The following is a 26,131-nucleotide window of genomic DNA, read 5'->3' on the forward strand; positions in this document are numbered from 1 at the left end:
ATAAGTACTTACTAAGACGAGATGAAACAGGCAAAAAGCCAGCAGAAAAGGACCAGCAGCAAGGATGAAGAAACAATGTTAAAACTGTGCAGGCTAAAAAACCATATTGCACTTACACAGCTAAATAGTACAGTCTTTAAAAAGTGAAGATGGAAACCCTTAACATTTAGAAAGCAGTATACTGCATATAACTGTTGAAAAATAATGTTGGAGGGGATCTCAATCAGTTATATAGTCCAAACTCCTGCTAAAATTAGTATTCGCTATGAAATGAGATGGCATTAATTCATAAGAATTAATATTCTGGTATTCACAGAAGCTTGATGAAACTTTTAAATGGAAAGAAAAAAAAAGAGCTAATGATTGCAAGTTGTAAATACAATCTGTATAAAGGGTTTCGGACATACCCTTCATCATGGACAAGAAGCAACAAAGTTGTTACTAGACATATTAAGCCTAAGGCTTTCTAAATTTAAGTGCTAACTTTGATTACTGACAATAATTTTGCAAGCATTTATTTTTTTGACACAGTAATAACCACAGATACCAACTCTTCTATATTATAACCCAGAAATCTTCTTACAAGTCAGCAGCCTCTGTGAGGCTTTGCAGGATACAAAGTACTCTAAATTCCTAGGAACACTGGTATTGTCAGTTGTATAGATGACAACAGAAATGTGTCAGAAGCAATTTGAAAAGTGAGATAACATATCTTAAAAGTAAAAAAATAAACAAAATTGAAGAGTAACACCAGCTTTCAGATGCACTTCTTGCTTTTTGATGCCTCACAGTAAACTCGCTGATGTCATAAAAAACCTTGGAAATTACCTTCAGCTGATGGAATTGATCTGAGGGAAGAACCTGAAGATCTTTTCAGGCCAGACAGACTATAGGAACTCTTCTTGGTCAGATCTATTGGTGGAGAGGCATTCTCTGGTCCAGTGACAGAAGCTATACTTTGGCAGTCTGACTCCATGTCTGTTTTTGTTGCATCCTCTTTTGATGAGGATTCTGGGCTCGTGGTCCAGAGGCCTGAACTCTTCTGGCCATTTGAAGAAGGGGGAGAGGCAATCCACGGAATCCCTCCTGACTTCTCCCTGGGCTGAGAGGGCACACATTTGGTGGTGCTGTTCTGCTCGGAGGAGTGCGAGGAGAGAGATTCGATGCTGCCCATGGGTGTGCTATCTGGGCTACTGCTGTATGAGTCACCTAGGCAAGAGGGAAGGGAGAAGAAAGGAACAATTAGACAACTATATTATCTAACCATGCGCATTGCTCTCATGTCATCTTTAGCCCTTGTACCATATTGTATCAAATTTGATAGCCATTATCCATAGTTTCAGGGACAGTCATTCTCAAGACAAATAGCAATTTAGTTCCTCACATTCCTATATTTAACCTGGAAAATCTGCACTTTGTGGACATTTCTCTGGAGCAGATGAACATAATGTGTTGCAGGTGAAAGTAAATGTTACATTTTCAAAAAAACTGCCTGCAATATAAATATTGTTAGGAAATTAAGCAATTCCAATTCTGAAATATTTTTTTAACAGACACTTTCCTGGATTTTGACAAGGCGAGGGTTGTGGTGCGTGTCCATTTATATCCTCAAATGTATAGACAGTTTTACATTGATTACCAAGTTGCTGAGGATCTTTGCAGTCTCTGTAAGAGTCTGCAAAGGTCTCTATAGTTACTCAGTTTTCTGAATCATAGTGTCTTTCTTTAAATATCTGCAGGACCATTCATTCTGTTATTTACAACTTTAACACTGAACATTTGATGCATTTTTCCTTAACTGGACTGAAAATAGAGAAATTAACCTATTATAGAAATGTATATAACCTATTAAGAAATGTTTGTGCTGATATAATTACTTTCAATGATATCACACAATGATAGAATGGTTTGGGTTTGAAGGGACCTTTAAGATCACTGAGTCCCAATCCCTCTGCTATAGACAGGGACACGTCCCACTAGACCAGGTTGCTCATAATCTCATCCAGCCTAGCCCTGAATGCTTCCAGGGAGGGGGCATCCACAGCCTCACTGGGCAACCTGTATTTCACTACTCATACAATAAGGAATTTATTCCTGATATCTAGCCTAAATCTACCCTCTTCCAGTTTAAAACCATTTCCCCTTCCCATGTCACTACCTATCCTTATAAAAAGTCCCTCCCTAGCTTTCCTGTAGGTTCCCTTCAGGTACTGGAAAACTACTGCTATAATGTCCCCCTGGAGCTTCTCTTTTCTAGGTTGAAAAGCCCCAGCTCTCTCAGCCTGTCCTCATAGGGGAGGTGTTCCAGCCCTTTGATCATCTTCCTGGCCCTCCTCTGGATGTGCTCCAACAGCTCCATGTCCTTCTTGCTGGGGGCTCCAGAACTGGGCACAATACTCCTGGTGGGGTCTCATGAGAGCAAAGCAGAGGGGCAGAATCACTGCCCTCTCCCTGCTGGTCACAGAATCACAGAATCACAGAATTGTAGGGGTTGGAAGGGACCTCTAGAGATCATTGAGACCAACCTCCCTGCCAAAGCAGGTTCCCTACACCAAGTCGCACAGGTAGGCGTCCAGGCAAGACTTGAATATCTCCAGAGAAGGAGACTCCAATTCACATTTCTCTTGATACAACCCAGGATATGGTTGGCCTTTTGGGTTTCAAGCACACATTGCCAGCTCATGTTGAGTCTTTTATCAACCAACACCCCCAAACCCTTTTCCTCAGGACTGCTCTCAAGCCATTCTCCATGTATCTGTATCTGTGCTTGGGACTCAGGTGCAGGACCGTGCATTTGGCCTTGTACTTCATGAGGTTTGCATGGGCTCACCTTTCCAGTCTGACCAGGATCCTCTGGATGGCATCCTTTCCTTATACATGTCAAATGCACCACTCAGTGTGGTGCCATCTGCAAACTTGCTGAGGATGCACTCAACCCCACTGTCCATGTTGCCCACAAAAATGTTAAACAGCACTGGTGCCAGCACCGATCTCTGAGGAACACCACTTGTCACCAGTCTCCATTTGGATACTGAGCTCCTGACCACAACTTTCTGAGTGTGACCATCCAGCCAGTTCCTTATCCAGTGAGTTGTACATCCACCAAATCCATTTTTCTCCAATTTGGCAACCAGGATGTCATGCAGGACAGTGTCAAACACCTTGCAACAAGTTCAGGTAGATGGTGTTGGTTGCTTTTCCTTTCTCCACTGATGCTGTAACTCCATCACAAAAGGACACCAAGTTTGGCAGGCATGACTTGCCCTTCGTGAAGTTGGTTACCACCAATCACCCCACCTTTATGTTTCATGTGCCTTAGTAAGGCTGGGAGGATCTGCTCCATGATCTTGCCAAACACAGAAAAGTTCCAACCTTGCCCACTTTGTGCTAAGGGGAAGAGAAAAGTTGGGCTCGTCCGGGATTTGAACCCGGGACCTCTCGCACCCTAAGCGAGAATCATACCCCTAGACCAACGAGCCAAACTTGTACTACAGGGAGTGGAAACATTCTAAAGAACTTTGCTGATGACATGAGAGAAGGCGCATATATTAGAACTGAGGAAGGACTGGCCAACAAATTGGTGAGAGCTGAAATATCTAGACTGGATTCATAAAAATGCATTAAGTGTAGAGAGTCATATGTTAGATTCCAGTAATATCTTTCATCCAAGAGCTAGGAGACGTAATTAAAAAACTTCACGAGGAGAGAATGTATATTTTTTAGCTACAGAGTATTTATAAGATACCAAATGGATACAAATGATTTTGCCTCTGCAAATATTCTTTCAATATTCTTGGAAATAGGTGATGACAGCCACACAGAATACTAAAAATAAGGTCTCTAATACTAATGCCTTGCTCACTGGATGTGAAAACAGTAGTGCTGCTGGTGCAGTAATCGGAAAGTTTCCATCTAATTCTGGACAGGTTTCAGGATATTCCAGATTAAAAATATGCACTGTTTTACTCCTTACAGATCAGCAGTCTCTCAAAAATGCTAAGACTGGCTAAATTTGACAAGTGCATTTTCTATCATTCTCTACAGTTTGGTACCTATATCTCATTTTCTCATGGCACATAGAGTTCCTTACCTTTCTGAAATATAGTTAAGTGTCTGTTCTTCATTTAAATGATGACATAAAACCATCCAGTGCTTTGAAAAAAGCTACTGCCAGAAACCAGGACTCTCTCTTGACTGCCTCTGGCACGGCTAGAGATACTTGGCAAGGAGAACACCCCTGCTCCCGACTCAGCCTTCCAGGCACAAGTGAGATCTTAACTGGAACTTGTGCAGCAAATGCTGAGCTGGAGCCAACAAGCAAATTCCATGTGGATTGCTCCTTGGTCAGACCTAACTTAATTCCAGCTGTCGGCAGAAACTACGAGTGAATTAAGAAGCCTGTGCTTGCATAAGCCCAAAAAATACTTTGACAGAACTGTCCCACTGAAATGCAGTTAGTTACACAGTGAAAAACAGCTGGAATTTGTTCAGTTTCTCCTCTAGTGAATGTGACTGACGGTTCCTCCATAACTTCTTCATCTAAGGACCCCATGCCATTCACACTAGCAACTGAAGTGCAGGGAGCTACTGCTCTCATTCATTATTGCTGTACATTACTTTACTGTAACTGTTTTGTGTAAATCTCCTTGAGGAACTGGGGGACACAGAAGTTCTTTTGGAAATCTCCTGCAGTAGTTAGCAACTTAGACATTGCTACAGCTTCTATACTTCTTAATGGTAAGGCAGGTAAGTAAAAAGTGATGAAAACAAATGAAATGCATCTTTTTAACACATTGCATGAAGGTCACATTTACATTAAAATGAAAAAGATTTCTAAGCTGCATGTAGTTGCAAACATAACTCCATGTTGTTAAACAGCAAATCATCTGCTGAGTACACTGTCTCTCACAACATAGAAGTTTGTTTCTATTCCAGTCAAACTAATAAGGTTTCAGTGGTTTTGGCATCCTAGACAGTAGTTTGCTTTGAACCAACGACCACAGTTGCACGCATATGAAAACAGCCAAGTAATATTTTTGATCTCCCGACCTTGACTGAGTTAAAGCTTCTCAACCTTAACAATTACGGGAATGTCATATAGTGAACTTCACAGAGTTTCAAGGCAGGCTACTTTCAGATCAGAACATAAAGTCTACTCTAAAAGCTTTTTGTATTTAATACACGACGTGCCTAAAACCAAATATCCTTCCTCCTCTGAGAGAAGCAAGGAATGTAGTCATTCGGCAGTGCAGCTGTGACTCACAGAGGTTAAGAAGCTGATGAAACTCCATCTGTAATGCTTATTGGAATACAGTGCTTACTGGACATTGCTGAGGAATATCAAAAGGCCAAGACATAAAAAGGAAGACAGCAGTCAACAAGAACAAACTTACTGTCAGGATCTGCTAGACATGGGGTGTATCTTCCTTTGGGCTTACGAGGACCTGTGGAAAGACAAATTGCTCTTGTCCTTCTTGAACTTGAACGGGACTGAGGTTGGGGAAGAGGAATATTGGGATCTGGTGCAGTGTGAAATATCTGTGTGATTTAAAAAAAAAAGGAAGAAAAAAAGGAGAAATAAATAACAGAGGTACTCCTATGCTTCCGTTAATAATACATTTGTTTTCCTCATCACTGCACCTGAATGTCTCATCCATCTTAAAAGAGCACATTCACAGAATATCTTCTGATTCAATTCTACAATCCAAGAATGAGTTAGTGAACAAGCTGTACTTACAAATTATGCTGATTACACAAAAATATTTCTTTAAATAGTTTTATCTTCTAGCCCCAGTTATAAAGTGCTTAACAACCTAAACTGTGAAACATACAGTAGGTATTTGTTACTAACACCTACTCAAGAATTATATATTTTCAATTATTATGAAAAAGTGGAATTTCATTGTACGTGTACTTGTGAGAGCTTTTGTATATTACAGAAAGGTGTCATAGCTGCAATCCTATTTATATTTTAGAAAACCACTTTATTTTCCTAAACAAGTCAAGCCTGATGAGGATCATCTTCAGGTTTGGAGCATCTTCTGATTTTTATGTTTCATGTACAACTGCTACCAGTAATCGATTTTGCACCGAACCGCTGTAGAAAACCTTAATGTTTTTTCAAAAATGAGAAGAAACCTACATGCTATTTAAAAAGTGGAGGAAAAGTGGATGCATACTCAGACAGTAGAAAATACCTTAAATGAGGTCTTGAGATGCTCTTAAAACAATACTATATTAGTAATTAGTAAGTAGCATATCAATGCAAAAACATGTCTGCAGGCAGAGAGCAAGGATGATTTTGGTTGTGCAGCCATGTTCAATGTATTGAATAAACTGCTAGTTTCTGGAGGGGAAATTCAGTTTGGCAAACATGTATTAAGTATGTTTTGGAATTGAATGCATGGGGGCTGCTAGCATCATACTAATTTTGAGGAGTTTCTGTGAAATATAACTAGTGATATCAAACAATGCTGTAAGTAATTACTGATCGATCATTGCAAGGGATCCTGATAATGACAAGGAATTGCCCCACATCTGAATAAACGGAATAAAATCAAACTTCTTTCACCTTGTTTTGTCAGTCATCAGAGAAAGTGATCAACAAAAAATCCCCCCAGTACTACTTCTTTTGATGATTAATTAAAGGAGGTCTTGACTGTTCTGCTCGGTTCTATAGTTAAAGGGCAAAAAACTACCATCAATACAGACAACTGAGAAAACTTTTCAGTGAAGGTGATTCAAGTTGCGCCAGGGGAGATTCAAGGTGGACGTTAGGAAATTCTAGTTCTCCAAAAGAATGGTCAGGTGTTGGAATGGGCTGCCCAGGGACGTGGTGGAGCCACCAACCCTGGAGGCGTTCAAGGAACATTTAGAGGTTGTGTTGAGGGACATGGCTTAGTGAGAACTATTGGTGACAGGTGGACGGTTGGACTGGATGACTTTGAAGGTCTTTTCCAACCTTGGTCATTCTATGAGTCTAAGATTCTATTATACCTGCAGTGAAAGTGACTGAAAGCAACTTTTTATGATTTCATAAATTTTCATAGATTTTCCTTCTCAAGTCCTGAAAAAGTTCATATTTAGTTTTTGCATAAAGAGTATGAGATATACTCTCCATGTTTCTTTGGGGAAAACAAAATAAACCAGGCAGTTACACATATTTGCTGAAAGCAAAACAGTGTCTTGCTTGTATGCTGCATGTTACAGAGTATTCAAGAACTATTAGATCACAAAGATTGACTGATGGATTAAAAAACTGTTATTAGGAATAAAACTTTTTCTAAGAAACATTATTTTTTTTAACATATTTTATCTGGTATCTACACATCTGAATAGTGTTACAGCAAACAGAATTGGGGATTTTGTTGGGCATCGATACTAACGCTGCATGTGGAAAGAGGAAGTGAAATATGGTTGGGTTTCATGACATTAGGTGGGACCAGACCTTCACTGAGCTCCAGCTGATATATCCCCAAAAGACAGTAATTGTCAGGAAGACTCGGACCTGATGCACAAAGTACATACAGAGGAGAATCCATGTGCTCACCCAGATTGAACCTCAATATACTACTCACATGAGAGAAATGGAACAGTGAATAAGCAAAGAATGACTTCATTCTGGTTCTAGATATGAACCAGATATGTAGCTCTGGGCAGCCTGGTCTAGTAGTTGGCAACCCTACCTGTGGCAGGGGGGGTTGAAACTAGATGATCTTTGAGGTCCTTTACAACGCAGGCCATTGTATGATTCTGATTCTATGAGAAGGATTCAGAAATGTTCAGAAAGCTAATGAAGATTCAGAGGAATTTCTTCAAAGCATGGGAGATTATGCCTTGGATTTGTACCTTGTATAGCCTTGATAGGAATACGTATCCATAGCATGTGGAGAGAACAGGATACTTTTTTCAATCCATAACCTACAAATGCTAAATTTCTCATTCTTAAGAACTTAATTGATGATAATGAAAATGAGATCTTGATTTCACTTATTTAGTAGAAAACTCATATAATCTTCTCCTACCTTTTCATAATGTTCTATAAGAATTTCAACGACGATATTCTGAAACTTAATGTTCATCATAGCAGCCACAGTTTCTTCTTGGGCTCTCATCAGAGTTGGTCCAAAGATAACACCAAGGTTGGATACTGTCATAAGGTTTTGCTGACTGTGTAATGATACCCTTTAAATGAACACAAACAATATGCAGTTAAATAATTGCACTAAACTACAATTCCAACAGGTGAAGTCTCACATTTATGCTTTCCCTTTTTAAACATTTTAAAAACATTCACATTTACTAAAGCAAAAATACAGTGCAGAACAACTACTGTATCTCCATTGAGGCTCCAATTTTGCAATACTTGAATGTATAATGAGCAAGTCTTCCTAAAGTATCTAAGTTTCTTACATAACTGATAAGGAAAAGTAACTACCTTCTTTGAAAGTCTCTACAGAGAGATCCAGCCTATCTAAAGTTTACGAGCCATAAGGTACGTACCTCTTTCTCTCCAATAGTTATACAAGAATTTAAATGCTCTAATGAAAGAAAGTACTAGGTGAGAACAGAGGTCAATTATATATCTTAGCTTTCATGCCAAGGAAAGAAATATAGTTACTGAAAGCACTTAAATTGTAATGAGATCTCTTAGTATTTCCAAAGCATAAGATTAGTGGGGTCAATGTCACTGTTTCTGTGGAATAGATAACAGTAGATGATCATAATTATATCTTATGGTTTTAAAATGCACTAATCATGTACTTCTGTATATTCTTCTATTGCCTAATGAACCATTTGTGTCATTTTCTTCTTAATTTAGAATTAAAGTAGAATTTAGAAACTTAGTTTTTCCAATAGTTTTTCAGGTAGTAAAATGAAAATTATCTACCAGTAATCCTCAGTGTCCTCTTCCCTTACAAATTAGATTTACTGAATAAAAATTATATTATTATAAATTCTCACTGCCAGTGATATCCTTGTCAAGTAGCTCTATTGCCTGCACATGTCTGAGAAATATAATGCAAAGTAGCATTTTCATAATCATCTTAATGTTTAATAGAGTCAGTGGCACTCATTCACACTCTCCTCTTCCTTCTCACTGCTATTGCCATTGCCAAACTGATAAACACCGTTTAATACATTCTTACGTAAGTAAAATTAACCTTGTACACTTTAAAATTAAGAAACAGTAAAATCTACAAAATGTTGTAAGGAACAGTTAGGAGAAAATCCTACCTTCTGTTTTTTTTTTTTTTTTTTTTTTTTTTTTCTGACTGCCTTCATTAATTAAGTTATAGAGATGTTTGTCAAGTTTCCCTACCAATAAAATTCATAGGTATCTTGACTTGCTTATAATGCTATATAGACATTAAAAAAAAAGATCTGTCTGATGCCAGGGTTTGGTAGCAAATAACAAAAGCCCATGACAAATATTACAAATCCGGTGACAAAAAGACAGATTTTCCAAAGGCTACTACAAAATTTTGATAGGATCAAGATCAAACTCATGCTTAATCGCTGTTGAGTAGGCACTCGTGATATGATAGTGATACGAACAGTAGATTTACCACAGAACAGATTAGATGGTCTAGAATTACTTCTATGGTGAAGTAAATACTGCCCTCATAACTGGAATAGGAATACTTTAGTACCTTACTTACACCGTGAATCAGGAGAAATATAAGAAAGAAGTTTGTACAGAAGATAATGTAATATAAGCTGCAGGAAAATTAATGCCCATCTTGCTATGGTTTCTATTTTATTTCATTAAGTTAGGCCTCAAAATATTCTAAAATTTTACTTAGAAAGCCACATTGGTAGAAAAAGTTATTTACAAGTCAAATCATGAAAATTACTTCTTTGTTAAACTGTATTTTTAACCACTTGTCTCAACAAAATTTTATCTTATGTTTGGCTTAGGTGACTAAAGGGTGTCTGTGAAGTCCTCTGGATCTTAATGAAAATGGAATTTTGAATATTAAAGAAAACCCTAAAAAATAACTCTTTACAATATTATTCTGCTTTGTGCTGCACATTAACTCTTACAAAAACATTATAGTCTTAAAGCACAGGAGAGAGAGTAGTGTTTGCACAGTTTGGGTTTCCTTGGTGACAAATTTAGTAATATAACCAGAAAGGACTCTCTGCTAAGTACCTCAAAAGCTGAATTTCTAACAAAAAGGAAAAAAATAAGACCTGTAAATGGGTTATTTTGAGAATCAATTTCTCTTAGCCCAGTTCTACTGTTGCTGGGCTACTGAAATTCTGAATAGATAACTAAAGTAAATGTGCAATTTATGCATAACCATGAGACATTCATTAATGTGGAAATGCTTTCTCCTTGATACACCCCAGTAAATCTCTCATACTACCAGTTTGTCAATCATAGGAAGGCCTGGTGCTTTTAAATCATACCAAAGAATGACTCGTTTTTTAAAGGAGACAAGCAGGAAATTTGATTAGGAAGGTTTAAAAACAAACAGAGTTACCTAACTTAAAATAACACCAAATGTCCAGTTCTTGCCCAGCTGCTGAGTATATATTCACACAGCACTACCTCTCTGCAAAATGCTCATCAGGATTTTCTGGATTTGTTAACTTTGTTTTTAGTATTATCTGCATCCCCCAACAACTAGATCCTATTTAGCTGTGCACAGTGACACACAAGTCAAGGTAGGCAGAAAACTAAAGGCCTTAAGACCTAAATCAAGGAAACAATTTCAAATATTTCAAGGATTTCAAACAAAAGAATGAAGAAAAATGTTTTTTTTTCTTATTTCCCCACCTAAAAAAGTTATGCACTTTACGTATAATTTGCTCCTTGAAAAAACTCCACACAGGCGGAAGAAAAGGAAAGGAGACAATTAATCACAAGGCTAATTTTGAACTTATCTCATTAGAGAAGCTGGCATAAACAACAGCTGGCAAATTATATGAGAAATTAGAAAGGATGAATTGAATGTTGAAATGAGAAGAACTGAAAGTTTTCAGAATGCATCTCAAAGATTTCAATTGATCAGAAATGAGAATTACATCAAAGTTGAGACAGACAAGAGCTAAAGAGAACAATTAAAGAAAGGAATACCGCAGGCATGCTCTCTTTGGAAATGCATCTGAGGTAACAGTAAATAAGAGTCCAGGAACGAGGACAAGAAAGAAATGTTTGCCTAAAACGAATTGTGCCTACAGGTAAGTCAAGTGCTATATAAAATCAATGGATCACAGAATATCACAAGGGAGTATTGGAAGGGACCCCCAATGATCACGAGTCCAACTCAAGGCTCCACAGACCACATGTCTGAAAGTGTCCTCCACATGCTCCTTGGATTCTGGCAGATCAGGGCCGTAACCTCTGCTCTGAGCAGCCTGTTGCACATCCACTGCTCTCTGGTGAAGGGCTTCTTCCTGATATGCAACCTGCCTCTCTACGTTGTTCCCTCGGGCCCTGTCGCTGTCACACAGAGCAGAGCTCAGCGCTGCCCTCCGCTCCCTGTGAGGAGCTGCAGTTGCGATCAGGCCTCCCCTCAGCCTGCTCTGCTCTGGGCTGAGCACACCCAGGCACCTCTGCTTCTTCTCATATGTCTTCTCCTCTAAACCTCTCATAATCTTTGTAGCTCTCCTTTGGACACTCCCTAACATTTCTATGATGCACATTTTGTACCATGGTGCTCAAAACTGCAGCTTTTACAGCATCATTATTTCACCATTACAAGTTCTAGCTTCTTAGGCTGTCAGAAAGCATCAAATACTACACTTCTAATAATCAAACTCTTCTGTTGGAAACTTGCAGAATCTGCTTTCATCTGGTTCTCCAAAGAACTAAAAATAACTTAATGTGGCTAAAAAATTTACACCAAATAAAGTGCAGATAACTTTCTGAAGGCTGGATTTGCTCAAGCTGTAATCAAAAGAGTAAAATGGTGGGGATGTATGGAATGGAATAAAAACAACATGGAGACCTTCATGGCATCTTCTACATATGTCAGTTGTGGGCCTCATCTGAACAACTGCTGTTTCAGTATTCACATTCCCAGATCACTGAGAAATATATTAAAAAATACACAGCATCCCAACTCAGAAATAATAATGTGTGTTCATTTAAATATTCAGCAAAATCTAGTGAAGAACTGTAAAACACATGAATAAGGTTTGCTGAAAAAAAAGGGATATATAATGATGTAATAAGGGCATGTAATCATAGCCAATGACAGAGAGAGACAGAATAGAAAAAAAAGTTTGTTGCAGACTAAGAGTAATTCAATGGAGACTTCAAAGAAATAGAAAAATCTTTTCCGTGTGACATTTAATTAAAATTCAGGGTAGCTGAAAAATCTAGGGAGACTCAAATGTGGGTTTGGACATTTACAGAGCTATCTAGAATAACAACAAAATCATTTTAAATTAGAATTTTCAAAACATATTACACCTCAGAGCTATTAGAGATAAAAATTAGATCAAACATGAAGGATAAGTTATACTATATAGACTATAGACTATATATATACATATATATATACATATATATACATATATATACATATATACATATAAACTATATGTATTAGTCTAGTCTACATTTTTTACCAGTTTTGGGACCTAAATAACATTCTCTTATCAACAACCTTAGCATAGTCTTAAATGTTTCTCCAGTTTAATTAGTATCAATTCCTGTAATAAGTAGGAATTGAGAATGAAAACATATCAGTATATTTTATACGCTAACATTATCAGTCATCTTGGTGACTCTTCATGGCGTTCTTTATTTTATTTCTATGATGAGTATTCTTCAGCAACATTGGATATTACATTTCAGAAATCAAATATAATTTCCAGTGGTACTGTCTTAACACAATTACTATAATGGATTAGGCAACACTGACAAATTACATGTGAAAATGATCACATTTTACGGTAGTATCAAACATAAAAATCAAAAAGAATTACTTGACCAAGTGCTTGATAAGGATGTCCAGCATCTCTCTGTTCTTCTCTGGTAATTTATGTACAAGTGCATGCACTGCTTCAACTCTGTAGTTCTGATCATCTGATTCTATTAAACAGAAAACAGAAATTATTGACAGATTAAACACACGCTAAAGTGAGACTAAAAATGGCAGAAGTGCCAGTATGCCAAACACATGCACTGCAGTTAACCAAACACAATTACCCTTCAAAATGATGAAAACAATTCAATTTTATTTATTGCAAGAACATAATGGAATCTGGATTTCAAGTAACTTGCAAAGAGCATTTACTGCCATTACCAAAGCCAACAAAATCTGTGGCAATTTTGACTTCATGTTGTGCTTGAGTGGAATCCAAGATTTTATCCCTTGCTATTTGAAACATCTACAATTATTGAGGGTCTCTTTAAAAATGTAAGAGGAAATGGAGAAATAAATTCAAATTCTAAACTGGAGTTGTTAGAAACACAATTTTTCTCCCTATCTAATTACCCCATTTATGAGAAGGGGATTATTTACCATCCCTCTCCAATTTTGCAAGGCAAGCTGGGAAAATAAAGTCCCTGGACAAGTGGGGAGTAATGCTATAGAATAATTACCAGTCTGTACAAAACAATCAAACAAACAAAGAAATATTAAAGATTTCATGCAGAAAGCGGTCACACAGAAGCTCTAAAAAGATCAGAACAAACCACTGAACAGCTTCTTTTAGTATGACTTCTCTTGCTTTGAGGGCTTTCATGTAGCACTGTCGTCATATACAGTGAAATAGAAGAACTCAGATCCTTGGCTGGATAACTGAATACTACACCAAGGAGAAAAACAGGGATAGCAACTGAGGAGATTAAAGGTTAGAAAAAGTATTACTTTTGTGAAAGTGTATAGATTACTTTACTTACTAACAGCAACAATGAAATCTTTGTGCAGCTTAAATGTCATCAGCGGTTCTGAAAGACACCTGGTTGTAAATTTGAAAGGACATTTGAAAAAACGCATTACTCCAAGTCTTTTTAGGCTTTGCAGTTGTCATTATGATAGCTCTCAATAAAAGCATAATGTATATTGGTATATCCAAGGAAACCCAATCCACGGATTACCACTGTATATAACTCAGTCACATACAAAGTCTGAAAATCTCTTTGAGTTGAAGATGGTGACACCATGGAAGTTTGTAAGAGAAACATTATCAGCACTGTATCACAGATACTCACAATGTTCTGACTTCCATACTATGGAATGGTAATAATACTACTGAAGAACATGGCATAGTGGGCTGCAGAAGTAATCTGCCCAAGAAAGGCAAACAAGTTACGAAACTTTATGCTAAAAATCTAATCTGGGAGATCCTGGAAAAGTCCTCCTCTGAAAGTAGCCTGTGAATTGTCTTAGAGACATAAAAACACAGCCACTGCTAGCTCATGTCCTAGATATGCACATTTTAGATATAAACATATACATTTTACTATAAATCATAAACACATTTTCCAGGGATTTCTGATGCTGCCCTCTGCTAGGTGACCAGTCTAAGAAATCCATTTTTTTAAGAAGGCATGGAACAATTGCCATCCGAGTTTTATGTTTTTATTATGCTTACTTTCAACATTATATACTGACATTCAAGAAGAGTTCTATCGTAAGTACTACCACTTTTTAAGATTCTGCCTCATAATAGCAAAAAGTTGAAGAGAAAATTGTGAGAGGAATATCTTACTTGTGAAAATACCAACACCACAGGATAAAAACAGAATATTAACATTTTTGAAGAGATTTACTCTGCTCCAACAATGATGCCATGAAAAAATCATTGTACAGAAGGGATTCAGAAAAAAAAAAAAAGCTCAGCAAAGCATGCTTTGTAGTTTACACAAAATATTTTAAATAAAAGCATGCATTTAATTATATTCTGGCAAATCTGTAGCTAAACAAGGCAGAAAAGTGTGTGACAAATTTTGATTATTACACATTTTAATAAGGATATTAGACAAGATGATAATATACTCAATTAATACCACGTTAATGAGTAAAAAATATAATATCATATTTACAAGCAAAAGATTAATGAGCCATAAAAGAAATACTGAGATATGCATAGCATCATACTTACCTGAGGTAGTTTTTAAGTCCGCTAGTTATTGTTTTATTGTCCCAGATTTCCATATCAATATCCATATCAGGAGGAGATTTGGGGGCTGGGAGAAATTTGAATTATGATTGTTATATTTTGACTAACACACAAACAAGAAAAGCAAATAGAAGCTAACAGATTATTCATTTAGCTCATATGATTATTTAACAGTTAGATTTGATCAATTTGAATTATTTTAATCTCTGGCAGAGTATTAATGAAAATAATTCAGCATTCATATTTAGCACCTGTAAACGGTAAATGTATGCATCTATACCAAAGAGTAAAAGTAACACCAAGTCAATAGAGAATTCATAATTAATCTGGCTTGGACATTGAAAGACAGGCATCAGATAGCCAGACTAACAAGAAATGTGAAATACAGTAACTGTCTATTAAACTGAATTATGCTGTGTTACAAAACTAAGCTTTAGAACACTTCTGGAAAACACCAGACAGATGCCAATAAATAAAATATAAACGCCAAAAGAATAAATGTATTTTATCAGTAATTTGCTCATGTATATCGATGACTCCATGTAGAAAACTGAATAATAATGTACACAAGGAATCTAGTTAGACTGATTACCATTCTAAGACTGCAAAGTCAGTTTAGTGGCAGCAAGCAGACATACAAAACTGTAGATATTTAAGTATGCTCTTCTGGGTACAACAGAAAAGGATCATGGAATACGTGCTGCATGCTATAGACAAAGGTACACTTAAGACACTTACAAAATATGGTATTCATCAGCTTTTGCACTTTGGAGTTTACACCGCCTATTCTGTACAGCCCCAGGATGGTAATGCCTACATTGGGAAAACAAGAACAGTGAAAACAATGAGAAGATGGCTATTTCAATTACATTCACGTGTCCCTTGTCTGTGTTTTCAATCCATCTCAATTTATTTACGGAAAATTGAAAAATTACATTACCAAGTACTGCTTCACCCTACTGAGTTACTTCTGGGATGCTAATAAATGCATACCACTGAATCCACACCATGCCATACTCTAATTACAATTCTACATTAACATAAGTCCTTGCATTGGAATGACCTGTATCAGAAGACATCCAGGGAATGACTGGAAGAAGTGAAAAACAAGACTCCAAAGGAGTCTTAAAATGTGTTATATGTCTACAAATGTGTCCTACCCAGATTTCAGTGGAAATACTATGTATCTACATTGCCCCTTCCAACCAAAGCTTGGTTAACATTTACAGAAGAGATAATGATTCTACCCAAAATAAAAACTTATATTGAATTCTACTGGAACATTGCAGTTCAGAATTTAAGTTATGTATGGATCTCCAAGGCAAAATAAAAAGTCAGTTTCAATTTATCTACAGGTTTCAGTTTTCTATTTTTTAATAGCACTAAAGCACAATAAATACTAACAAATAGCGCCTAAGGTGTGACACTCAAAATATTCTAATAATAATAGTTCTAATAATAATAATTCTAGTAATAATTTCACTTTTTTTTAACTTTTTTTTTTTTTTTAAACATCAACAGTACTTGGAAGTCCAAAGCAGAATGCAAATTTTGATGTGATATTTTCTTCTTCTCACCCCTCATATATTTTGTTGTACCGACATCTCAGGAAAAATACAGAAAAATAATCTGCTCCTTTACTCTGGTTGTGTGACTCAGAGAACAAAAACAGGAAGAGTTTATTCTTTTATTCCACATCACAGGTGCCAACTTCATATCTCTAGCAGGATGTATTAAAAATTGTAACTCCTAATTTGTAGATTTAATGTGGGTATGTGAATATATTCTTCTTCCTTCTTCTGGTCTTACTGTTTCGAGATTGTACGTTTCATTTCAAAACAATATTCTAACATCTGATCTCTGCTAGACAACCTGCAGGTGATATTGTTTTATTAATTTTTATTATTTATCATTTTTTTACAGAGCGATGCAAGCTGTGAGTGATTCAAAAGCTACACAACACTGCTACCTGAGAAGAAGAAATCATGCTGGGCTCAATGCTGCACACAGTCATTTTGCACAGCTTTTGGATTACAAGAGACTTCAGAGAGCTCAGTGCACAGACAAGAAAAGGTCACTTCTGCTTACGGAATACCATACAGCTGTTTGAAAGGGAATTGTAAAACAGCTCACTGTGAGTTACAAGATACCACCTCATCAATAGACAATTACTTTCTTTCTGTACATTCTCACTACCAAATACTGGTTTCAATAGTTTTTTTTTTTTTTTTTTAATGGATAAGCCATATGTAGAGTGATTGAGTGAAATGATGGGGGATCAGGTTCATCAACAAACATTTGCCAGCAAAGAGTGTTGATACAATGTACTTTTTTGGTCTTAAGGTTTCATGTGAGAAATCAAAAGCACAATTCAGTGCACACAAATAAAAGACCTAAACTAAGTATGTGTGTAACAGTGTATTAAGCTTTCTAAATAACACAAAACTACTATGATGTTAAAAAAACAAACAACAAAAAACAAAAAATCAAAACAAGCAAACAAAAATCCCACACTTAAATGATATGCAAAGAACCTTTGCTGGAATTTGTGGCAATGGTTTTAAGCATAAAGCACATCCATGGAAGGTGAAAAGTACAAACTGAATGACAGACATACTCTAAAACAGAGCTTTAAAATACGTAGACTCAAAGCATTATTTGAGAAAAATATTCATAGTAATCTAATATGTTATCTGTGATTTAATAGTTACCTCTTGTTTCTACAGCATGGATACATTTCCTCACAAAGTTGAAACCTGCTTCATTTAAGAACACTAAAAGAGAAGGAAAAATAATTTTTCAACTCATCAAAACACAAAATCTCCATGTTTAGCTATAATCACATTTCAGTCAAAAAAGACTGATACACATTTATTAGTGAGATTAGTGAGATATAGACTTATTCTGTAAGTCTATAATATACGTATACATTTAGCAATAAAGATAGAAATTTCTCATGCCTATGAGAATATTCTACTGCCTTTATTAGAATCAGAAACTCCACACATACAGTCCAAAGGTCACTGCTTTACAAGACTACTGAACTCTCTTCCCTCTGCTGAGGGAAATGGTTTTAAGAATTCATGACTTAACATAATGACCAGAATATTTGCACTGATTTTCATATTACATTCTTGCTTCTTGCACATGCATATAACTGCTCAAAATACAGCAACACAGCAAAACAATCTTTGTTATTAAGATTATTTCAAGTGAATGCATTATGCATTAATTCTCGGATCTTTGACACTCATTCTTCTAATTGGCTAAACAGAGATTTTAGAGCAGCATATGTGTCATCATCAAAACAGTAACATCAATAAAAAAGCAAAAAAAAACCCCAACAAAACAGACATACTCATTTAATTTTAGACTTCTGTTCTCAAATTTACCTTCTTTGAAGACACCTGTGCATATCTGACACATCTCTTTCTCTACTTTATATACTCAAACATATTTTAAATATTTTTTTTGCATTTGTCTACATATGTTACCATAACACAACTGCACATAGATGTATGTCTGAATATTCAGAAATATACTTGTTTTATTACACTGCATATGCCTAATAGGTGTATATATACCTATAAATGAAAAGGTATGACCCATACAGAGATGATATTTCAACACATGGGCATGCATTTACATTTACATAAAGACTGTGGATGGAAATCTGCAGATTTGTTAAATATATTGTCATTTCAGGACCAATCAATTTTTCTTCCAATTTATGTTTGTTGGTAACACAAAAGTTGAAGGCTTTCTCACAGTTTACATAACATAGGATATGCTTTGATGTAATCCAATTACATAACCCATCAAACAGCATTTAGTGATACTGTATAGTATCTTCAGAGTGATGGAAAGAAAACATAAATAATGTCCATCACACAGACACACATCCAGAAACCCATTTTTGTAATGACAAAACCTGGAAATATTTCATATTCTGCATAATTAGAGTGCTTACTCTCTTCCTTCTTGCTAATAATGGCTGGCAGTGTGTAGATCTGGAAAAAAAACAACAAATACAACAGGTCAATGTTTGTTAAGTCCTTTACTGTTGGAATTGCTGATAGTTCTTAACCATCTGTAATATGCTGCACATTAGTGTAATACACTGCTATGGGAAAACCATCCAAGCTCTTCACCTCCTCCCGATGTTTAATTCCAGCAGCACTCATTCAGGTTAGCAGTTGGAGAGGGCAACAATGCACAGCTCAGCTCTGGCTAAGATACACAGCTGTTCTGTTCTGCACTCAAGAGAGAAGGCAGCCAGCCAGTGGGACATATTCAGGCCTTGAGATTATAGATTGCCTGACTATAGATTTGCAATGAGTTTACAGACACATAAAATGTATTAGAAGCCAGATTTTAAGACTGCAAATGGGTTAAATATTAATACAAAGAGTGATTTCATTTCTGCACTTTTTCAGTCAAGCAGTAAGCTTTGTAAAAATACTTATTTATCTCATAAAATCTATCAATCATTTTTCTCCCTTGGATGCCACACTGATATCACCTTAATCAGTGACAATTTCAGAGCTGATTAATAGTGAGAAGAAATCTCAGATAAGCCTGTCTTAGTAGCTTTCAGCACATTTTTATGCTCTCTGTAGTGATTTTCAAGATGGTACTTACTGTCTATTCCATAACACTGCCCAGAGATGGTTTCTTATGACCACTGCAGAAACTACCACTTTACAAATTTTTTCTGAACCACAAACCCAATACAACAACAGGCTACCTACCTATACATAAAAAAATTAAAAAAAAGAACCTCCAGGCTCCAAAAATTTATAAGTAAAAGTTTAAATATACTAGTATTTCTGCTTCACTAAGTAGTATCTATCTTCACTGCTCATTTGCAATTGTATTTTATGAGAAACAGAAAAGCTATATTTGCCTTTACTGTACTGTACAGTACTGTAACTAACTCTGAAATGTATTCTAGCTTCTTTTTTTAACACAGATGTTATAAATCTATAAAGATAAAAGAAAAGGACAAATATCCTTACTGGTTCCTTTCCATCCATAGCTTCCAGCCACAGTTTTCTGTTGGATTCTGAAAAAGCTTGCAGTGTGATGATTCCAGGTCTGTCAAAAACATATATATACACTGAAGTTACTGATCTTTTTTTTCTCAAACAGTAATCAAAATCCAAACAAATACTGATATGAAAATGTATATAACAGAGACAGGGAGAAGTTAAAGTCATCAAATCCTAAAATGGACATGAAAAGAAATGTGCCCTCTGAAAGGGTTGCCTAGAAAGAGAAGGTACAAAGAGTGAAGTCAATTTTGCTGAGTACTGCCATGGTGCAGGTATATATTTTTTAACTTAGAGATTTCAAAAACTTGTTTGCTCTGCATGTTGGCCCCAACTGCTATGCTAAAAGGTCAAAAATGATATATTCTCTGTTGATGGAACTTTGACGCTACTTAGAAAAAGATTCACTGGAATCAGAGAATAAATGAGGAAACCAGTTTCAATCTTTGTTACTGGAATTATTATACGAACAGATGTGGAAAAACAAAGAATCAACTTAACCTGTGATCACAGATGAGTTCTTTAAGAAATGGTATGATAGCAATTCACTCACTTGCCAACAGAGTGCCCAAGAGACAGACTATTTAAAAAAGTTTTGCTCCCACACCAGCACAGTGCATCTCTGCTCAAAACTTTCAGCACACTGTCCAGAACCATAATTTTCTAAGGTAGGTTCATGGTTTACAAATAAAGAACACTGTATCTGTTATCTTCCAACAATAAACCATGACCCTTTTCCACCTTCCCCAAAATACATCAATTTTAAACTTGTAACTAGAAAGCATGAGAGAAGCTATTGGAAAATACAAAACAACAAAATATGTATTGACACATACACCAAACCATTCAAGGGGAAGCAAGTCTTGTTCTTATAATCAAGACTAGACAGTTCTGAACTTTAGCTCTAACTTAATCACAAAAGACTAATATTACTATCAGATGTATATGTGACAAAAAAAGATCAAGATTATAATAATTTTTAGTAAAAATATTTTTCTATTAATAGTTTAATCTATTATCAGTCCAGTGAAACAGTGAAAGAAGATGTTATGCACATCAGCACACACTGACGCAACAGCTCTTTACCACTGTAAGCCCTGCTGGTCTCAGCACACTATTTACTTAGAATGTGAAGAAGTAGATATAATTTGAAACACAGATAAACACAAAAGAAATCTACCCAAAACTACCAAACCTATGACAACAAGTATATTCAGTGCTTACGCACAAACTTTCACAAAATTCAATATTACACTGTTAAACAGTTCATATGAAATTCTGATCTTCACTGCAGTGATTTCCTTGAAATCAGCTGGAAGTATATCAGATAAGCTGCACTCACAAAGGTGGGTGAAAAAACAGGTATTTCTCAAAAAAGAAAATTACATTCAAAGAGAAACATTCACTCTATGATGCTACCTTTGCATATAATTCTAATACAAATCAGATGCTGACTATTCTTTAGAACAGTTTTCCTAAGAAATCTGAGCTGAACATAGGTGTGAAAAACACCAAAGGAGATTTAAATTAATTGTGTTAATTAGCAAGGATCATGCTGTGTCTTCCCCATTAGCAGTTCACATGGTTTCTTTCAGTTAATATGGCTCTTTTTTGAAATGAGATGTGAACATCATTCTGCATGCTTTTCCAATGTTTTTGAATTGCAATGTTTCACACAGTGTTTCATACAGTAGCACAAAGAGAATTAGCACTCCCTGGTGCCTGGAGACAAAATTTACCCATGAAATCTTATGCAAGAATAGGTTTGCTGTAGCTGCGTATTTGCAAAAAAGAGCCCTTTCCCAGGAAAAAAAAAAAAAAAAAGTTGTAATCTTATGTTGCTAACGAAATTTTGCAGATGTCAGTTATTTTTAAAGGTTTGCTGTACTTTGCAGCTGATGTCCAAACAACTATGCATCTTGAATTTAAGTTCAGCTTATAATTATTTTAATGCAATCATTACTGTAGCCTTTTTGAAATATCAGTATTTTAATACTGTTTCCATATTTATATGTTTTTACTCACGTTTTGTGTCATTGTCAACGTTAATAAAAACCACAGTATTTTTATTTTCACAGACAAAAAAACCATACACCAAGCTTTACCAACATCACATACAGAAGAAATCAATGCTGTCCTTTCTTATGAACTCCCACCAAATATTTCTAGGTATTTTGTTGGCTGGGCTTTATCTCCTCTGCTGACACACAAGAATTCACTACCTCCCTGCTGAATATCAAACAAACTGCAGGAGCCAACTTTCTATCAACTTATGAAAGGTATATGCTCATAATAGTGATTAAGAAATGTTGCATTCTACTTATCTTTCAATATTTTGTCCTGCTTTCTGGAAGGCCTTTAACTAACAGGTCATTCACATTTCAAATTAATCAAAATGTACAGGAGGAATAAAACTATATATGACGAGTGCCTACAGTGATTTCTGTAGAGAACTTAAAGAACTGCAGATAGGTTGTTCTAACAGTAGGGGATACGTAAGGCACAACACCCATTTATGAATACTTTACAATGACATTACCACAATGCATGTGCGACTCTACTTAAAAAGAAGAAAGAAAGTACTAACTTCAAATTTAAGCTATCACTTCAAGCTTCCAAGATATCAATTTGTCTGAGTGAGCTAACACAACATTTCTGCTTCTAAAATCTTAACTTAATCAAAAAACTATTTTGTAAAAATATATTTAAAAGTACAAAATGTAACCTCATAATTAACATGCTAAACTACAACCTTGTATGGAAATTTAAAAGACTGTAACAATCACAAAATATTTCTTACAGAAAGTCTAGAAAAGGCATTTTGTTCCATCATAGTTAAAGGGAAAGCTTAATTCAATACTTCTCACTTCATTCCTAACCTTGAAAGAATAAACACTTTTACAAAGTAAGAAGCCACATTCTGTCTGCATGCAAACATAACATACTTAAGACAATACATATGAAACTTATTAATTTTGTTAGAAAAACAGGTTTGAACAAGTAAGTACCAGGTAAGCACCAGGTCTTGAAAGCCAGGCTTGTCTAGATGTGGGCATACTGACAGACGTGTGTCCCTACTACAAGTGCAATTATTATACATTATTTGCAAGTTGCTGTTTCTTTTTCTTTTTTTTAATTTCTTCATTATTTTTAATATGTTAACATAATGAAAACAATTCAAACCTCTCAAATACTTCGATATCGAAACAGAAGCGTTTGTCAATTGAGTCTGTCTTTCTCCTGATACAAGATTTCAGCTTGAATATTTCTGGTGAGCTTGTGACAAGGCCATTCTACAAAACAAAACAGAAGAAAATTAGTCCAGGCAATATACAGTTATAGGCTACACATCTAAAATTCAACTGTATGAACAGTACCAAAAGCATTCTCTAAGAGAAGAGCTTAAAAATATGAACTTTTCCAACAATTTCTCTGCATACAAATTAAGACTACATTTAGCTCACATAGCATAAAGCTGAAAGGAATGGCTAATACATCAGATGGGTATAAAAAGGACCTCAAAATGCTGGAGAAATGGGCTAAAAGGAATTTTATAAGGTCCACCATGGGGAAATGCCAAGTCCTGCAGAGGGGAAGGAATAAGCCCAGGCACCAGGAAAGCAGCCTGGCTTGTATCTTCAGACTCTGGTGTCAACAAGCTGGCCATAAACCAATGTCCTCTTGCAGCTAACAGCCTTGGGCTGCATCAGGCAGAGTGCTGCCAGCAGACTGAGGGAGGTGATTCTACTTTCCCCTCTACTCAGCCTGGTGAGAGTCATCTGGAGTGCTGCATCCAGTGCTGAGCTGTTCAGTACAAGAGACATGAGCATAGTGAAACGAGTTTGGAGCAGCTGTCAAATGAGGACAGGCTGGAGATACCTATCACTCTTCAAATACAAAGTCCCCCAGTGCTTACAAATAGCTGTGGGAAGAACTAAAGAAGATGGAGACAGATTCTTCTCAGTGGTGCCATGTGTAAGCATAAGGTAATGGCCCCAAAATGAAATATATGAAATTCCATTGAAATGCAAGGAAAACATTTTTACAGTGGGACTGCTTGAACACTGAAACAGGTTGCCTGCAGAGGTTTGTAGGGGTCTCAATTCATGAAGATATTTAAAACCTGATTGGAGGGGATCCTGAGCAATCTGTTCAGGTTCTGGACATGCATTGAGCATGGAGACTGAACTAAACAACCTTCAGAACTCTCTTTTAAATGCTGTCCATTCTATGACTGTGATTGCTTTCCTATGCATTTGGAACCACCATATAAGAGGAGTTATTTAATATGTATTTCATGTGTTATATAATGAATATTTTTATTTGAATACATTATGTATCTATCTAAAATATATACTGCTTCATGTTTGAAAGCAGTTTAATACTCTTTTCACCATTTTTTTTATTTTAACATCTGCTGAATGCTTGATGTAAGGTATGGAATACAGAGTTCATGCAAGTGCTGGAGGTTGTGTAAACTCACCACTTTTCCACCAGATTTAGTTTCGGCTATACTCATTGTAAATGTTTTTGTTCCTTTATCATAAGTGCAGTAATGTTTTATCCATGTAAATCCAAGTGGCCCTGGATTAAAATGACAGTATAAGAAATAGTTATTTTGATATTTAATCACTATTTCAGACAGAGTTAGGTAGAGAGATAAAACACAAAAGTCCACATGCAGCATACAAAATCAAAAACTTCTCATTTTTTAATTTGAAAATGTTCAGATCTTATTTTCATGCATTTCAACTTGATGTTCAAGCTGACTGATTTTCTTAAGCAACTAGATGGGTAACAGCATTCTATTACAATAGAGAAATAGGAAATGCAGATCTTGAGGATTATTCTGCTTAGGAAATTCAACTGTACAGTACTGAACTTCTTTGAAGAAAACCTTAAATCTAGTACTAGACTCATAAATTTAGACAAAACCATGAAATCTCTTTATTTTCAGGGTGGTTATCAAAGGTAACATATACTTCAGGTAACATCACAGCACCTTTATTCCTCTACATGTTATCTTTTGGACACAGAGTAAAATGGCAATGACTCAGACATAGATTTAACCTTATGCAATTGAACACTAGCAGATTATTTCCTCACAAAAATAGACAAGAAGAAAAAGAACAGTGGACTCTAACACAACAGTGGTTTAGAGAGGAGGGATAAAATGCTGAATGGCAGAGGTGGCACCTTCAGCAAGAAACATTGGCCTTTTATCCCTTGGAATGGTTTTCTGATGGGAAAAGATGAGTATAACAGCAGCAATGAGTCTGAAAAGAAGGCTGATCCATAAGACAATTGGTCATGCTCATAGAAAAGAGCTACAGAGCCATTCTTTTAAAAATGAAAACAATAAATGGTCAAAACTACTCACAAACTGTCAATTATACATAATAACAGTACTGTTCTTCAGAATACACTAAACTTTGAAATCTGTGCATTAAATCTGCAATGATCCCCAAATAAGTGCATGTATCCTTTATCCTGGAGAGGTCACACTACATTTCTCCTTAATCCAACTGCAAAATACTGGATATCTGATGTAGAAGATGTTTTCAACCCTGGATTACGTAGTGCTTTGCTCTGGCTATGAATCTTCAGTGAACATAAACAGAAAACACTCTTGAACTTAAGCTCAGTGGTATTTTAAACAATGGCTGCTAACCTAGATTAGATAGAGCCTTGCATAATGCTTGCATTACAATTCTTTGCTGTTAGGACACATTTCAAGAATTCTCTCCATATCCTAGTATAACCAGAGCTTCCCATGGTTTTCTAAAAAAATACCAACAGAACAACCTCACTGTTTAACGTAGCACTGAGAACAAGACAAGCTCCTAAGTGTTACACATAAATGTGGAAGGGCGCTGCCCTGCAGAAGACAGGATAATTCAAGCTTTTGCAGTGTGACTGCTGCTCCTTTGGTCCAGCACATAATGGCTGTATGTGCACTGGCACATGAAACTGTACTGGGAGCACTGGTGATC

The 26,131-nt window shown here is 36.0% G+C and overlaps 1 protein-coding gene and 1 non-coding gene across 3 annotated transcripts in view; both read right to left on the minus strand.

Annotated features, from left to right (window-relative positions):
* ARHGAP42 (Rho GTPase activating protein 42) overlaps positions 1 to 26,131 on the minus strand; it is a 168,561-nt gene that overhangs the window by 22,071 nt on the left and 120,359 nt on the right. For both annotated transcript variants that reach the window (XM_085216322.1, XM_085216321.1), the window contains exons 9-20: positions 24,622 to 24,722; positions 23,322 to 23,431; positions 20,106 to 20,184; positions 19,058 to 19,097; positions 17,799 to 17,861; positions 15,826 to 15,900; positions 15,070 to 15,154; positions 13,865 to 13,923; positions 12,946 to 13,051; positions 8,025 to 8,184; positions 5,394 to 5,538; positions 829 to 1,209 (exon numbers count right to left, since the gene is read on the minus strand). In XM_085216322.1, the coding sequence (XP_085072448.1) occupies positions 829 to 1,209; positions 5,394 to 5,538; positions 8,025 to 8,184; positions 12,946 to 13,051; positions 13,865 to 13,923; positions 15,070 to 15,154; positions 15,826 to 15,900; positions 17,799 to 17,861; positions 19,058 to 19,097; positions 20,106 to 20,184; positions 23,322 to 23,431; positions 24,622 to 24,722 (1,404 nt within the window). The remainder of the gene's footprint in view (positions 1 to 828; positions 1,210 to 5,393; positions 5,539 to 8,024; positions 8,185 to 12,945; positions 13,052 to 13,864; positions 13,924 to 15,069; positions 15,155 to 15,825; positions 15,901 to 17,798; positions 17,862 to 19,057; positions 19,098 to 20,105; positions 20,185 to 23,321; positions 23,432 to 24,621; positions 24,723 to 26,131) is intronic.
* On the minus strand, positions 3,408 to 3,479 carry TRNAP-AGG (transfer RNA proline (anticodon AGG)). Its single transcript has one exon. It is a non-coding gene; the product is annotated as a tRNA-Pro (tRNA).

Source organism: Meleagris gallopavo, chromosome 1 (genome assembly GCF_905368555.1).
Source record: "Meleagris gallopavo chromosome 1, MGAL_WU_HG_1.1, whole genome shotgun sequence".
In the NCBI taxonomy this organism is placed as follows: domain Eukaryota; kingdom Metazoa; phylum Chordata; class Aves; order Galliformes; family Phasianidae; genus Meleagris; species Meleagris gallopavo.